This window comes from Helianthus annuus, chromosome 16 (genome assembly GCF_002127325.2).
Source record: "Helianthus annuus cultivar XRQ/B chromosome 16, HanXRQr2.0-SUNRISE, whole genome shotgun sequence".
Classification (NCBI taxonomy): Eukaryota; Viridiplantae; Streptophyta; class Magnoliopsida; order Asterales; family Asteraceae; genus Helianthus; species Helianthus annuus.
The window spans coordinates 181,102,591-181,120,503 of record NC_035448.2 but is presented as its reverse complement, the minus strand read 5'-3'; the positions used below and the strand labels follow the sequence as shown (position 1 = coordinate 181,120,503).

The following is a 17,913-nucleotide window of genomic DNA, read 5'->3' as shown; positions in this document are numbered from 1 at the left end:
GGAATATGCCCATTATAAATAAATGCGGACCATAAAAATATATTAAAAATGTTATATACAACAAATTTTTTTAGCGGGCCGTCTGGTATACTCTAATACCCATAGGTGTTAATCCTACTTGGCATCCATTAACAGTTGTCATACCGCTCCTGGAGAGTGTTAAGGGGCATTAAAAGTTTCACGTGTTAAGATGTTAACTAGGAGAGAGAGTCAAGGAATCAAGCATAGGAACATTTGCACTCACACAACATGCTATATATATGTATTTTAATTAATTTAAGGGTGTTAATGGGGGTTAAACGAATTCCTTGGTATGAGATGAAGTGAAAAAGGGTCAAGTGGATGATGTAGCGCCTACGTGTAGTTAAAGGACGTGAAAGTATACCCCATGGCCTAATAAAAATTACACATTTATATCTTTGTATACATGGATGAGAAAAATAAATGAAACATAATGGAGTATACATGTAAAATTACTTTCTTTATTTAATTTTAGAGTAAAATGCACGGATAGGTCCTGTGGTTTTGCAAAATAACACCTATAGTCCCAAACTTTGGAAATTACACCGGTGCTCCCTGTGGTTTGACAATTTGTTACTCGAATAGTCACTGAAGTGGATGACGGTTAGTTTTCTCCGTGAAGTGGATGTGAAATGACAAATTTACCCTTCATCTTCTCCACTCTATAAAAATAAAACAACCCCACCCACCCCCACCTTTCTCTCTTTCCCCCACCATTAACCACCAACCACCCACCCACCTCCCACCTACACCACTTCACACTAAAAGCAAAAACCTCAAATTCAAGGGTTTGACACATCTATAAAAGCTCTCGGTTTGAATTTATGCTTACAATATTTGTATGATTCATGTAAGTATATATTCTTTTAATTCTCTTTGTATGTACATATATATCACTGGTGTCAACGACATATATATCGCTGGCTTTTTTTTTACCAAAAAATCAGATTGCAATGCTTAATTAAAATACAGGGGTTGAAGTTATAATTAGAGAACATAACTTTTTGTATGACCAGTTTGACTGATTATCAACAAAACTACTCTATCTTGACATATACAATGGTTTTGTTCAAATTCAAGAGAATCTTTATTTTTCTGTTTTCACATATTGCATCAACAGAAGGATGTTATTAAGCCTTGGGTCTCCGGTTGACTGTAACATCCTGTGGTGTAGGTAGGAGGTGGGTTGTGGTTAATGGTTAATGGTGGGGGAACAGAGAGAAAGGTGGGGGGGGGGTGTGGGGTGGGTGGTTGGGGTTGGGGTTGGGTTGTTTTGTTTTTATAGAGTGGAGAAGATGAAGAGTAAATTTGTCATTTCACATCCACTTAACGGAGGAAACTAACCGTTGTCCCTTTAAGGGACTATCCGAGTAACAAACTGTTAAACCACATGGAGTATCGGTGTAATTTTCAAAAGTTGAGGACTATAGGTGTTATTTTGCAAAACCACAGGGGCTATCCATGCATTTTACTCTTAATTTTATATTTTGTTGTAACTATGTTACTTAGGGTGAGGGGTGCTCATCTAAGAGGTGAGTCCCCTCTCTTACGCCCAACCAATCCTCGTGTGCCACGTCAACTCCCCTCTTAAACTCCCCTAACACTCTAAATTGATGGCGGCACTCCCCTCTTAGGTGAATTGGTTTTTTTTTTTAAAAAAAAAAAAAAAGAAGAAGAAAAGCATTGATTGGTCAAGCTCTCCCTCTCTCCTCCCTCACTCCTCCCCTCTCTTCGGCATCTCCCCACCGGTTCTCTCTCCTCTCTCTAACTCACCTCATTGTTGACAATGCTCACCTAATAGGTGACTTGAGTCACCTAAGGGGTCACCGAAGGGTGCCCCAGACACCCTTATAGATGCAGACAAAATCATGATGGGAAATGTTCACGTGTGGCATGGACTGGAGACATGTGAAAAACAAAAGGAACCTTTCTTGGTTTTTATTTTTTTATTTTAATGTTTAATCTTTTATTGTTTCCATTTCTTTACAAGTATATGAAATGTTTCTAGTAGCATACGCCATCATTCCTTTTCGCTCATTAACATACACTAATTTCTACAGCATACAAAAGGGTAATTAAGTTTTAGATTGTTCCACTAAAATCACTTATTCTTTTTTTTTTTCTTTTAAAGTCACTTAAATTTTATATTTGTTCCACTTTGCGTAATTTATAACTTTTCAGGTTACCTTGATAATGTGTCAGATCAAGTTATTTTTTACATTTTCATAAAAAAACAAAAAATAAAAGAACCCTTCCTTTTCTTCTTCACATGTCATCGGCCACGCAACAACCATTTTTCAGCCGCTTCCCCGACTTCCATATCTTCATCTTCCGCACTAGATTGTTGTTTCTGACTCTAGTATAGCAATTGTTCCCAACACATTTCCCACTCATCTCGTCAACTTCTACCGTTATTAAGTTACAGGTCAGCGGAAATCGTGTTGGAGAAACCAAGCTTTTCTTTCAGTTGGAGATTACGCTTTCGATTCCAACCCTGATGAGTAGGGACGATGATTTGTCACTGGAAGTTGGGTGGGTGAGACGGTGATGCGTATCCGGAACTTGGTGTCGTGACCAAGCTAGGGCGGACCCAAGCTTTGGCTTGGGTGGGTAGGCACCCCCCTTGAAAACAAAATTTAGTGTATTTTCGAGGTAAAAATTCCTGACTGCACTTCTTGAAAATTTGGTTAAACCCTTCGTTCGTACCCTAAAAAATAATTCATGAGCCCGCCACTGGTCGTGATTTGTGAGAAGAAGAAGAAAAGATGTGGTGATTTTGTTTTGTTATTTTTTATTTCAAACCCAGTGGGTTTATTTAATTATTATTTTACCTTTTTAATGTTAAGCCTAAGTATTAGTAATTGAAAATACTGACACCTCATCAAAATAATTTGGTAACCTGATAATTGCATAAGATTAGAACGATAAATTAATGCTGAGTGATTTTAGATAGACAAAAAAAGTTTAAATGGCTTTAATAGAAAAAATTTAAATACTGACACCTCATCAAAATAACCCGGTAACCTGATAATTGCATAAGATTAGAACGAGTGATTATCAGGTTACCGCTTTTGTATCCTGAAATATATAGTATTTCATATCTTCTAAAGTTTCTTTCCGAAATTCATTTTTCAATCATTAATCTTACCATGTTAATATGATTGACGTGATTCATTATCTTTTAGTTTAATATTCCATAAATTTCAATCCTTTCAATTTAATTAAAGATGTGACCTCTGAAATTAAATTGTTGGTTTGGAAGCAAATATTACTATAATAATTTTAATAAAGCTGAAGTCCAACTAATATGTAAACCGCAAACGAGGTGGTCCTTACTCCTTATCACCTTGCTCAAATCCTCCCTTCAAACAAAAGGAACCCCTCTCTCTATCTCTCTCTCTGTATATATAATTTGCGACACATTGTGTGGTGCAATTGGCGCTGATGGGTGGTGGGATTGGAACAAGATGTTGGTGTGCAATTATCCTTTTTGCACTTGCGTCGGGACCGACAACATACGGTGATGAGTGTGATCTGTACCAAGGAAACTGGGTGTACGACGAGTCGTATCCCTTGTATGATTCATCAGAATGTCCGCACATTCGAAAGGAATACGACTGCATCAAAAACGGCCGCCCCGATCTAAATTATCTCAAATTCAGATGGCAACCCACCAATTGCAACCTGCCCAGGTATACTATATTGACCCCTTCTCTTTCATAACATACAATATACAAACATCGCATGTACATATAGAGGTTAAACAGACATAGATACGTGTATAAATCAATGTTGGATGTTGTCTGTTATAGTCATAGTTCAAACACATGACTATCTCTTCTCTTTCTTCACGTTCCGGAATGTCATAGTATTCACGTGTAACGTTTCTCATTGATTAGTTTTATCTTCTTGTCACATTCCTAGAATATTGTGGGGTGATTGGTTATTTTTATTTATTTATTCTAGATTCTGGGAAATTGGGAATTATTTGAAAATTAATGTACGGTTAATTAACGTGTTTTGTAGACAACAAATCAAATATATTTTTATATTTAATGTTAAACCAAAATGCATCGAAGATGATACGTTAATATACGTTATATAGTTTTAGTAGTTGAATTATGCGTGTCAATATGAGAAAATTAAATAAACGTTTTATTTAAATACATAGAATGCTTAAATTATTGTTTCTTTAAAAACAAAATTTTTGAATTACTGACGGACCATTAAAGTATTATCGTCGTACCAGCGGAACCATCCGATCATATCAATCTCCATTAGACAATAATGTCTATATACCAATTTAGGATGAAACCCAAAAAAAATTGAGAAAAAACCTTTGTGAGAATCGAACGCGGAACCTAATGGTCCTAAGCCCTATCCCGACCGGCCGACCCTATTAACAGTAGATGTGCGCATGAATTTGGCACCAAATATTATATTTGCTAATTATAATTAAATGTGTGTGTTAAATATATAATTAGATGTCTTAAAAAGTAGTGTACAAATAACTAATTTAAGAAGATACACAATAAAGTTAAATTAAAAATAGTATAATAGCCATTAAGTAATTTTTTTGAATACCGAAGTACTACATTATATATGTATTAATTTTTTTAATAGCAATGCTTACTCGTATTATTACATCAATATTTTTAATTTATTCACTATTGTCCAAGATTGAACCTAGAACTTCTATTTTAAGAAGCATATATATTTACCAAATGAGTTAGCGCTACATCAACTGTATGTATTATTATTTAATAATAAATAATGTTACTTTGTTAGTGAAATTAAGTTTTTAACGAAAAGTATCATTAAATTTTAACACCTTTGCATCTTCAATAGTCAATTAATATCATATTTATGGGTGTTTGGGTTTCCATCTTAATTTGTATTCATATAAATATAATAAAGATATTTATAACTCAAATATTACAATAACTCTACTCTTAAATTAAATCAATTATTAATCTTTTAATATACCAAATACGAATTGAACTCGGGTATTTTCCCTATAAAATAAAAGTCTCTACCACCCAGTTGTCAGTTTTACTGGAATGACAGTATAGATAAAGATAACGTTTATCTGAAGTAAATACAACTCGTTAAGGGTGTTTCATAGTTTTTTTTTTTTGGAAAAAAGCTTTCATTCACAAAACACCAAGACCGGACTTCAAATCGAAGACCGACGGCTCACACAACAATTACAACATATACAATGGAAAACGACACCAATCCTTCCAAACAACCCTATTACATTTTAATCTACTTTTAGCCCATAAAAACGTGATAGACTTTACACTCGCCACGATGTTTTCCACGTTAGGCCGCTTCCCATTAAAAATTGAATCATTCCTCGCTTTCCACATCGACCACATGGTGACAATGACAATCCCGTGCACAATCTTTTTCCCCTTCTTGCTTCCGTTCATCGACTTGTACACTTCTAACAGATCCTTAATCTCGAACGCATAAATCGGGTCTAAGCGGCACCATCTACCAATCCCATCCCAAACATTGGTAGCGATTAAACAATCGGACAAAACATGCATCACCGTTTCTTCATAACAATTACACCAGGGACATCTCGTATCCGTAATGCCAATATTTCGCTTGATTAACGCCGCTTTTGTTGGGATCCTATCCATTTCCGCACTCCACGCCATAATCAAACACTTCGTCGGAACCCACTTTAAGACAAAACATTCTTCGTACACCGACCGCTGCATTAGCATCTTTGTAAGCCCATTCGTGGTATATTCTGCTTCCAGATTACCATCCCAAAACCAAGTGTCCTGCCCCACTTCTATTCCTGCAGCAGCCACCATTTCGCACAAAGAAACCCATTGAATTAGCTCTTCTGTTTCCTGCATAATATCAATCCATTCGGCTATGATAACCCGTTGATTATTAACAATTTTTGTACGTTCCGATATCCAGCAAGCTTTTTTATTTTCCAGGCGATAAAGAAGAGGGAATTTAACCTTCAGAGTGCAATCGCCTATCCAAACGTCCAGCCAAAACCGTACCGAGTTTCCATCCCGAACTCTAGGTCTAATAAACGAGTACAACGGAACTTCATTCACCTTTAGACCAGCCACTACTTTAACAATCGCTTTCCAGTTACCAGCCACGTACTTGTTGATCGGAAGAAAACTTTTATAGAAAACTTTTACCCACCGTTGTTATTCCACCATGACGGCGACTAACCGGAAGCCTATTCCGGTTGAAATCCAGGCAAGAATAACAAATTTTTTTGTGAACAATCTTCCAGACATATGTAGTGGGGTAGACGTGGCGACTGCATTGAGAGGTATGGGTACGATTTTCGACATCTACATTGCACGTAAAAGAAATAAGGAAGGAAAGAGATTTGGTTTCGTATCGTTTTTGGATGTGAAAGATCGAAGGGAGATGTTGGGGTCACTTTCAGAGGTAAGAATGGGCAATTTCAAACTCAAGTTCAATGTTGCAAGATTTGTTCTCGAAGATGGGGAGATCAACCAAATGAGAAAGGATTCTTATCATTACCGACCTAAGGTGAGGAATGGGACGGGTCCAACTATTCAGATTCCGGATATGAAGGGGTCGTGTGTAAACAATGTATCCTTCAATGAGGCATCCACAGGGGTTTTCATAGGTAAAACGGTGGTGGTGGACGATGGTTTGGTTGCGTTTAGTGATCTGCATGGGAGGGCCATTTTCGTAAGGTTGAAGTCTTTATATGTTTTACAAAACATAATTGGCATTTTGAAAGAGATGAAGTTGGGAGAAGGGAGAGTTAGATGTTTGGGGGGCTTGTCCGTTTTGATTGAGTTTAAGTCGAAGGAACATGCTTCTATGGCAAAGGATGAAATGATTGGCAGGAAGGAGGAGTTTGATTGTCCTTTGATCTGGGAAGGGCAAACTGTTCCTTTTGAGAGGGTGGCATGGCTCAAAATTAGTGGATTGCCATTGTGTATTACGGATGACAAAGTTTTGAATGACATTGGTAGTCTCTTCGGAGTGGTGGTCAAAGAAGCACGGGTGGATAGACTGGCATGTGATTCGTCTTTTCATTTCATTGGAGTGATTGTTAATAATGGCAGGATTATCCATGAAGCGGCATGTGTTCGATGGAGAGGTTCGTCTTACAAAGTATGGGTGTCGGAGATCGATAAGGAATGGACTGGGGATTTCGTTCTTGGCAGTAAGTCGGAAAATGGATGGAACGTGGATGAGGAGATGAATGAACAGTCGTCGGAGGCGTTGGAGGAACCGGAGTCAACGCCGGTGAAAGTCTCGTCACCGGTAACGAATATTACGCCTAATAAGGAAATTCTTAATGGAGAAATTATGGCAGATTCGGTTTCTTTTGATAGGGTGGAAAAGTCAACTGATCAGTTTCAAAAAGAAGGGGATTTTGGGAGTAGGGAGTTTTTCTCGGGGGGGGGGGGGGGGGAATTTAGCAAATAATCAATCTGTTGCTAAATCTCTTAAGAGATAAAAGTTTAAATCTTTTGCGAACTTGGGTTTGGACTCTTATGGGGGGGGGTCATCTAGTGGAAACAACAGGCCCAATAAGGAGTCAAAAAAATGGGATGAGGATATTTTTGGGCTAGAGCCTTTAATATGTGCTGGGAATGAATTTGATAGACACTTGACAAATAAAGGCCTGGTTATTGTTGCTAATAATTTCACTGGTCTTGAGTCACTACCTGTAGAAGAAGAATGTGAAGAGATTCAAACTAAAAAGGATGATGAAGTGGTCTCCGAGAAGTTTGATAGGCAGGTAGAGGATGGAGGGACAGTTGGGAGTAAGTCTGTTGATGAAGGAAATGTACAGAAGATTATTGCTGACTCTCAACAACCGGATGAGGTAGGATCTTCAAGACTTGATTTGGGGGATAAAGAAGATTCGTTTAATATGGAGAAGGAGGTATCATGCACAGTTACAATGGGTCGTAAGATGGGTGTAGAACTCCAAGATTTTCAAGAATTGATTCGGGATTCTATTGCAAAAGAAGGAGTACAAAAGGTTAGATCATGAATTGTTTAAGTTTAAACATAAGAGGCATGGGAGTGGATGGGAAGGGTGCTTGGGTAAAAGATCTTAGACAGAAACATGAGGTGGGTTTTTTAGTGTTGCAAGAAACCAAGATGCAAGGGCTGACTAGTAGTTTTCTGGAACATTTCTGGGGTAGAGATAGCTTCGGTTTTGATTTCGTAGATCCTACGGGTCTTTCCGGAGGTCTGGTCTCGATGTGGGATAATAAATGTTTTGTTAAAGAGTTGGTTATAAAAAATCGGAACTTCTTGTTCGTGGGTGGTCGTTTGAAGGAGAATAACATGAAGCTGAACGTGGTGAATGTTTATGGTCCTAAAACTAGAAGTCAAAAACTGGTGGTTTGGCAGGTGCTGAGAAATCTTATGGAGGGGAATGAAGGAAATTGGATTTTCTTGGGTGATTTTAACACGGTCAGGAGTTCGGATGAACGAAAAAATACTAGATTTAATGAAGCAATGGCTAAGGATTTTAACGAGTTCATTGATGAAAGAGGTTTGGTGGAGTACCCGATGTTAGGGAGGAGTTTTACTTTTCTTGCAGGTAAAGGAAGGGGAGACAAGCAAAGCAAGATAGGTAGAATTTTGGTTTGTAATGAGTTGTTTAATGCTTGGCAGAACGCTTCTCTCCGTGCTCTTCCGAGGGGTTTTTCGGATCATTGTCCGTTACTTCTTCATATGGTAACGAAAAACTTTGGCCCCAAACCCTTTCGGTGGTTTAATTCTTGGATTGACAAAGAAGGGTGTGTTGATTTGGTGAAGAATACTTTGAGTAACAACATGGGGAGTGGATCGGCGCAAACTATTTTTTCTCGAAATTGAAAAAACTTGCTGTTGAGTTAAGGAAGTGGTGGGAGGAAACTTCAAAAAAGGAAAAGATGGAATATGTAGAGTGTTGCGAAGAGGTGGATAAGATGGAAAAATGTTTGGAAGATAGAAGCTTAACTGAAGAAGAGTGTTGGATATTGGAGGAGTGTAGAAACCGAATTAACGAGATAAACGAGGCTAAGAATAAGGATCTAAAACAACGCTCTCGGGTCAAGTGGGCATCTTTGGGGGATGATAATACAGGGTTTTTTCATAGGGTGATTAATGGTAGGAGATCGACCAACGCTATTCCGGGGTTAGAAGTTAATGGGGTTTGGACCGAGAAACCGACTATAGTTAAGAGAGAAGTGTTGAGACATTTTCGAAGTATGTTCAGTGAGGGGTGTAGTAACAGGCCGAAAGTCCACCTTGATGAAATTAAAACGGTGCCGTTTACTTTGGGGGAAGAGTTGGTTCAACCTTTTAGTAAGGAAGAAATAAAAACGGCGGTGTTCGAATGTGGGAAGGACAAGGCGCCCGGGCCAGATGGTTTTAATTTTCACTTTGTGCAGGTTTTTTGGGACGAGTTGGAAGGCGATTTTATAAAGATATTGGACGAGTTCTTTAATACCGGGGTTCTTAGCCCGGAGTGTAGCACATCCTTTATTACTTTGGTGCCTAAATGCAAAAATCCAACAAGTATGAAGGAATAATGTCCAATTAATTTGATTGGTACGGTTAGTAAGGTGATATCCAAAATCTTGGCGCTTCGTATCAAGAAGGTGATGGGAGAGGTGATCTCGGATACGCAATCCGCTTTTTTAAAGGAGAGGTATATTCTAGATGGTCCCCTTATTTTAAATGAAGTTGTGGCTTGGTTGAAGCATAAATCCAAAAAGGCATTTTTATTAAAAATTGATTTTGAGAAGGCGTACGATAATGTTAATTGGGGTTTTTTAATTTCGGTGATGGAACAAATGCATTTTCCTCCTAGATGGTGTTTGTGGGTGTGGGGTATTCTTAAATCGGCTCGCTCGGCAGTATTGGTTAATGGGTCTCCAACGTATGAGTTTACTTGTAAAAAAGGGCTTAGACAAGGTGACCCGTTATCCCCGTTTTTGTTTTTGATAGTTATGGAAGCACTCTCTCTCATGATTAAAAAGGCGGTTTTGGGAGGAGATTTTAAAGGTATTAAGCTTGACAAAGATGGTATGGTTATTTCTCATATGTTCTATGCCGATGATGCACTTATTCTAGGAGATTGGTCTAATGTGAATATGGTGAATTTGGCTAGAATATTGAGATGTTTTCACATTTGCCCGGGTTTAAAAATTAACATCTCAAAGTCAAACTTGTATGGGGTGGGAACTAGTAGTGTGGAAACGGACACTATGGCTTTAACATTGGGATGTAAAAGAGAAGAGTTGCCTTGTGATTACTTGGGTGTAAAAGTAGGTGCAAATATGAATAGAGTGGCTAGTTGGAAGAAAGTGATTGAGGTGTTTGAGGCTAAACTAGCTATTTGGAAGGCTAGATTGTTATCTATTGGAGGTCGAGTGACGCTTATTAAAGCGGTGCTTGAAAGTCTTCCAATCTATTACTTTTCATTGTATAAGGCGTCAAAAAAAGTTGTTGATACTTTGAAAAAAATAATGAAGAAGTTCTTGTGGTCGAGTACGAATGTTGGTAGCAAGATCCATTGGGTTAGTTGGGCTCGTGTCACTACTCCGAAGAAGTTAGGAGGGTTGGGGATAAAAAAAACTAGAGGATGTTAATGATGCTTTGATTTTTAAATGGGCTTGGAGATTCCGTGCTAATAAAGTGTCGTTATGGAAAAGGGTGGTTGAGACGTGTCACAAGAGCAATAATATGTGTTTCATAGTTGACATTTATTTTTAAAAAGTACATCAATCTTAAGAAATTATAAGAAAACCCAACTTATTATTTTTTGCAAATTAACATTGCAGGTTCAATGCCGAGGAATTCTTAACAAAAATGAGCGGAAAGAAAATAATGTACATCGGAGATTCAGTAAGCGAAAATCAATGGCAATCGATGATGTGTCTTCTTCGTACTTCTTTGCCGCCGCAATCTATTATCAATGAACATACAGCCAAGTCAACAACAACTGTCACATTTGAGGTTATCAGTCATTTTCTATTTTATTTTACAATGTTCTAAAGATCACAAAATAATTATTATTTCAATCTGTAGGATTATGGAGTTTCGATTTCAGTTTTCTTGTCTCACTACTTGGTTGACATTGTGGAGGAGGACATCGGTCGTGTTTTGAAACTAGATTCCATAACAAACGGAGATGTATGGAAGGAGAACGACGTTTTGATCTTTAATACTTGGCTTTGGTGGTATCGTCGAGGAGAAAAACAACCGTGAGTATCATAATTATATATTTTACTACTAGAAAATTGACTTTTTGTGACAAAATAAATCACTAACAAACTTATACATCGGTGATTACTGATTATTGACGGATAGTTCAAACCATAAAATACATTTTATAATATTTGTCAATAATCTCTCAATCATCTATGGCGGGTTGTCGTTGATCGATCAGTGAATTTGTCATGGCTTTCTAGCCAAGAACCCTAATGGTAATCCGTCGGTGGTATTTCAGTTAGTAATCATATCCTTGGGTGATTTTTGTTCTGTACCCATAAGCCTTCACCGAGTGGCCACGAGTAACGGCTTCATCGGTTGCTTAAGATCTTTTGATTTGTAGTGTATGAGTCTATATAACTAGAAATAGTTTATTGATGGACATTATAATTTGATGCAGATGGGATTATATTCAAATAGGTACGAACATTACAAAGGACATGGACAGAATGGTTGCTTTTCAAGAGGGTTTAAACACATGGGCGAATTGGGTCAATTCGGAAATAGACACCGAGAAAACCATAGTGTTTTTCCAAGGAGTCTCTCCATCTCATTACAAGTAAGTATGTTTATCTACTCTATTATGACGACTCTCACACACATCTCTAATGACCCGCAATGTTTGGTTTGTAACCCGTCTTTGTTTTTCCAACTAATTAACTATCTTATAATACACTAAATGAGCCCATGTCCACTTTACCATAGTCAATAGGTTCATCATATACAAAATTTATAGTTTAGTGTTTAATTTAGATGGCTTCGAGTCAATTTTATGTTGAAGATGTGTGTAAATATTTAGCTAACCAGGTGAGTCTGGATCGTGGGTTGATACTATATATCAACCAAATTTGTAAAGGGTGTTTTTTTTTTTCAAAACTTAAACTGTTTATGTATTTATGTTAAAACTTAAAACGTTAAGAAATAAGTAAGTAGAATTTATGGTTTAAACACAAGTGATACATAGACATTTTGTTTCTAAGTGAATTTGAAATTTAAATATAGCGGGTATAAGGGAAAAAACTATCAGTTTTTAGATATCAAATTTAATAACTAAAAATCGATAAAATAAAGAATAATGGATTTTAGTAATCCTAACTATTGTCGTTACCCTGTAACGGTCCCAACTTAAAAAATAATAAGTAGTTGTCTCACCTTTTCATATACTGTAAACCAATGAACCTATAGTAAACCGGAAATGATAAGGTGAAAAAAAGAAATTAAAGTTATGTTCGTAAAGGTCCACTAGTTTACAATAAGTGAAAAGATGAGACCACCACTAGTTATTTTTTAAATTAAGACCATTGCCAGCCAACGACAAATAGTTTGGATTATTAAAATCTATTATTTCTAAAAATAACCAAAATCAAATGAGTATTTTTGTTACATTTACCTTTTATAGGACTTTTTTTGTTACATTTACATTTACATTTTGTTTACAATTGATAATTATATTATATTATATATTATATTATATATTATATTCAATACTTACAAAACACATGAAGGGCAATAGTGTCTGCCCCCTATTGGTTTAAATGGGCGGCAGAGTGAATAGTGTCAGGCAGCTGCCTGGCACTTCCTTATTGGCCCAACAAATTTACGATTTTATCTCGCATTAAAATTACGATTTTGCCATCTGTATAAAATTATGTTTTTGCTCCCACTTAAAAATAAATTTGCCCTTTTACTCCCAGCTAAAAATTTCGATTTTACCCCGTTTAAATTTACACTTTTGCCATTAGTTTTTTTTACTTAAAATTACGATTTTGTTATCAGTTCAAAATTATGTTTTTACCCCCACTTAAAAATAAATTTGCGTTTTTGCTCCCAGCTAAAAATTTTGATTTTGCCCTCGGTTTAAAATTTCGATTTTGCCTCGTTTAAATTTACACTTTTACCATTAGTTTTTTCCTTAAAATTACGATTTTGCCATCAGTTCAAAATTAAGTTTTTACCCCCCACTTAAAAATAAATGTAAGCTTTTGCTCCCAGCTAAAAATTTCAATTTTGCCCTCTGTTAAAAATTAAGATTTTGCCCCGTTTAAATTTAGAATTTGCCATTAGTTTTTTTTTTCTCACAGCCAAGTTACGATTTTTCCCCCAACTTAAATTTACATTTTCTCCATCGTTTTTGTTTGTTTTCCTGGTTAAATTACAATTTTGCCCCAGTGTAAATTTGCAGTCATGCCGCCAGGTGCCTGGCACTCCCCCATTGGTCCTTTTAATTTACGATTTCATCCCTGAATTAAAATTATCATCTCGCCCTTGGTTCAAAATTACGCTTTTCCCATCGTTTTATTTTTTTTAGCAAAACTATAAAAGTTTTTTGTTTAATTGGTTTACTCCATTTAATTTTTTTTTCGTGTCAAAAAGCTGCCTAACACTCGCTCATTAGTCCTGAAAAATTACAGCTTTGCCCTGAGCCGAAAATTACAGTCTTATCATCGTTTTATTTTTTTTCCTAGCAAAATTATAGTTGTGTCTTTTTAATTGATTAAAAATTATTCGGTCATCGTCCCGCAACGCGGGCGGGGTATCAACGAGTTATATATAATTTTCAACATATACATTTCACATGGCGGGAATAGTGGTTCGCAGCCATTGGCTGAAATGAGCGGTCGGCCCTTCCCTATTGGACCAACCAATTTATTATTTTACACACGCTTTAAAATTACGTTTTCGCCCTGGAATAGCGTTTCTCTGCCATTGGTTCAAATGGGCGGCGAGCAATACCAACTGGACCAACCAGTTTATTATTTTATACCCACTTTAAAATTACGCTTTTGACCCCCGTTAAAAAATACGGTTTTGCACCGGCTTCAAAATAAATTTTACCCTTTTGCCCCGAGCTAAAAAATACGATTTCGCCCTCGGTAAAAAAATTATGCTTTTACCCTCAGCCAAAATTACGTTTTCACCCCAGTTCAAAAATTTTGTTTTCCCCACGGCTCAAAATTATGATTTTACACCAGTTTATTATTTTATATGCACTTTAAATTTACGGTTTTGCGCACAGTTTAAAATTACATCTTTGCCCCCAGTTCAAAATATAATTATGCTTTTGCCCGCAGCTAAAATTTACGATTTTCCCCTTGGTTCAAAATTACGATATCACCCTCAATTCAAAAAAATGTTTTTGCCCCTAGTGCAAAATAAAAATATGGTTTTCCCCTATCTAAAAATTACGATTTTACTAAACAATAATATGACTTTGCCCCAGCTAAAAATCGTGTCAAGGAGCTGCCTAACACTCGCTCATTAGTCCTTACAAATTACTGTTTTGCCCTGAGCTCAAAATTACGATCTTGTCATCGTTTTACTTTTTCTTTCTAGCAAAATTATAGTACTGGTTTTTTTATTGGTTGAGAATTATTCAGCCACCGCCCCGCAACGCGGGCGGGACATCAACTAGTATAATACAATTTCTAACTTTTGTGAGTAGTGATTTGTTTTTTTTTTTTTTTTTGTTTTTTTTTTTGTTTTTTGTCTTTTTGTATTTTGTATAGTTTTATCCCTTAAATTTCAGCATTGACAACCCTTTAACTTTCTAAAGACTTTGTAATCGAGTTGTATCATTTTTATGTATGTGTGAGTATAAATTCAAGTTGATTTACGTTTCGATGTAAACTTTTCCAGAAATGAGGTGGGTCAAATGTAATACATTTTCGTGCTTATCATTATGTACGTTTTCAGTTGGTCTACGTTTGACGTAAAAATTTACAGAACGCCGCGACAACGCGCGAGACAATTTTCTAGTTACAACTGTTTATTAATTTGGGTGAGTTTTTCATCGAATTATTGACAATTGAAATCAAAATTTCTTCAGCGGGTCGGACTGGAATGAGCCTGGTGTGACAAATTGCGCTAAGGAAACGCTTCCAATGAACGGATCAACATACCCTGGTGGCGTACCTAGAGCCGAGATGGTGGTAGAGAAAGTACTAAGTGGTATCACAAAACCAGTGTCATTGCTCAACATAACAAGACTATCTCAATTAAGAAAAGATGCACATCCAAGCACATTTAATATTTTCGGAATGGATTGCACACATTGGTGTGTTGCTGGCCTTCCAGACACATGGAACTTACTTCTATATGCCGGTCTTGTTTGAACCACATTTTTGGTTCATATTAAATGTTCTCACATTTTTGTTTTGCAAGAAATAACAATCTATGGATATAATTATACTACTTCAATGATCATTTACAAAATATTTGAGGTTGCATCCATTTGGTAACATAACGCTTTGTATAGTTAGTAGAAAAAGACTTGAATTCACGGCTAATATATTATATGATCAGCGTCAAAGGCTACTTTGTACCATATATCACGATAATGAAAATCATAATTTTTAACAAACCTTATATTACAAAAAGTTTACTCTTCATATAAAATATAAAATAAGGGAAACTGTTTTGTAATAATCCCCTTGTAGACGTAATTGGCCATTGACAGTTTCACTTTTCAATATTCCCTTCCCAGTCCAACCTTTCACCTATTTGTCATCCATCGGTCCCCGTTAAAAAAACTTAACGGAGTTAAGTTTTTTTTCCGAATTACAAACAAATGTTTTAGGGCTTTTGATCAGAACGACGATACGAGTCGTTTGATGTAAAACTTACCTTGAAACGGCGCTCCAAACGACTTGATTTTTCTTAATTGAAAGTTTAAACACCCGAATTGAAGTACCCTTTTCGTCGTTTGGAGCACCGTTTCGAGGTAATTTTACATCAACCGACTCGTATCGTCGTTCTGATCAAAAGCCCTAAAACATTTGTTTATACTTCGGAAAAAAAAAGTTCGCTCCGTTAAGTTTTTTTAGTGGGGGACCGGTGGAGGAAAAATAGATGAAAGGTTGAACTGATATGGGGTATATTCAAAAGTGAGACTGTAAATGGCCAATAACGTCTACTAATGAATATTACAGACCAATTTCCCAAAAAAAGGGTCCTAATATTAACACATGGGAAAAACTTATTTACACATGGTGTATACGGGCCGTATAATGTTATACGGCTCGTATAGAATTTAAAAAACTAACAAAGTTTGTGCCAGCAGACTTTGTCAATTTTTTTAATTCCATACGGGCCGTATAACAGTATACGGCCCGTATATACCATGTGTAAATAATTTACTTGGTCGTATACAATGTATACGAACGATATATACGGGTCGTATACTGTTATACGGCCCGTATTCTTCGAAAATTAGATTTTTCTCAAAGTATTTAAGGGATTTAAGGTGCCAATCACACGAGACATTCTACAGTCGTGAGGTGGTCAAACCTTTCTAAAAGTAGAAAAACATAAAACATTAATAACTGACAAAGATTGAAGAACAAAAAGCCGCGTCGGTTTCAGAATAAAAGGAAGAGTGAGGCATTTGATGAGAGTTGTAAGGAGAAGCGTTGAAATCAAGGGACCCGTCATTACAACCACTTGTTTTCAACGGGGATCTCTCAATTGAATAGACAGACACTTGCTTCATAGGACTCACTTGAATCGTCTCGAAAGTACTGAACAACCGAAATAACAGCTTCGGTTTCATCAGCCTGTACCGAAGAAACCAAATTCGCAACAATGAGTCTGAGTCCATTGTTGTTCTTGAATGTTTCGAATCATCATAGAAGACGTGTTGGGTTCTTCTGCTAGTGGTCGGGCTTTCAATGCTCACACAGGGTGATAAACAACGCTGATATGAACACAAACCAACTACTTTATCTGGAGTTTATTCTCTTTAATCTATTAGAACGATCCTTGTTTTGTCACGTACATGCGTTTAATTCCCAACATACTTGTTTTGTCACATACATTTCGTAAGAAACTTTTCGTGCAGTGAACCTTCAGTTGTGTACGCAAATTCACCACCGGTTTCTACAGCACAAGCACATACACCGGTTTCCAGGTAGGGTTTAGAATGTTTGAAGGAATGTTGGTTTAATACCAACTCATCTTTAGTAGTGTTTGTTTGAGAACCTGATTCAGATAAACAACGGTTCTCCAATTCCAGAGTAAGCAAAGACACAACGGTTCTCCAATTCCAGATCAGTAATGAACGTTCAGTTGTGTACACAAATTCATCACCGGTTTCTACAGCACAAGCACATACACAGGGAGAATGTTCTCGAAATTGAAGGAAAAGAAAAAATGGTTGCTGATGTTTTTCACTATCAGGATTTTGTTGGTTTGTTTCCAGGTAGGGTTTAGAATTTTTGAAGTATTCTTGGTTCAATACCAACTCTTCTTTAGTAGTGTTTGTTTGAGAACCTTATTCAGATACACAACGGTATTTAACGTACACACCGCGTTCGAAGATCCTTGCATTAGACACAATTTGTTGGAATTTGTGGATCAACAGAAATAACTGAAATAACAGCTTCGGAATCTATTAACCCACAATTGGTTTGAATTTGTGGATCAACAAATGATTGGTTTAATACCAACTACTCGAAATCCCTTTCGTTTTTTAGATCGTTCTAATAGATTAAAGAGATAAACCATTATCACTTCCAGATTCGCTAATTCACTATTGGGTCTTAACGACATGATTAAAACCGCATCCGTTTTGTATACGGAAACGATGGCTATGGGAATGTCTCGAAAGAGGAGACTCACCGTTTTGCTTCATAGGACTCACTTGAA

General features: G+C 36.6%; 1 protein-coding gene across 1 annotated transcript; it reads left to right on the top strand.

The window, feature by feature from the left end:
* The first annotated feature begins 2,230 nt into the window (after positions 1–2,230).
* On the top strand, positions 2,231–15,495 carry LOC110918373 (protein trichome birefringence-like 41). Its single transcript, XM_022162705.2, has 5 exons — positions 2,231–3,713; positions 10,842–11,016; positions 11,089–11,264; positions 11,672–11,830; positions 15,098–15,495. The coding sequence occupies exons 1-5, from the start codon at positions 3,466–3,468 to the stop codon at positions 15,381–15,383; spliced, it is 1,044 nt and encodes a 347-aa protein (XP_022018397.1). The 5' UTR covers positions 2,231–3,465; the 3' UTR covers positions 15,384–15,495.
* The last annotated feature ends 2,418 nt before the right edge of the window (positions 15,496–17,913 follow it).

Coding starts and splice junctions, on each gene's coding strand:
- LOC110918373 (XM_022162705.2), top strand. CDS start 3,466: ATGGGTGGTGGGATTGGAACAAGATGTTGGTGTGCAATTATCCTTTTT. Junction 11,265..11,671: donor CGTCGAGGAGAAAAACAACC/GTGAGTATCATA, acceptor AATTTGATGCAG/ATGGGATTATATTCAAATAG. Junction 11,831..15,097: donor GTCTCTCCATCTCATTACAA/GTAAGTATGTTT, acceptor AAATTTCTTCAG/CGGGTCGGACTGGAATGAGC.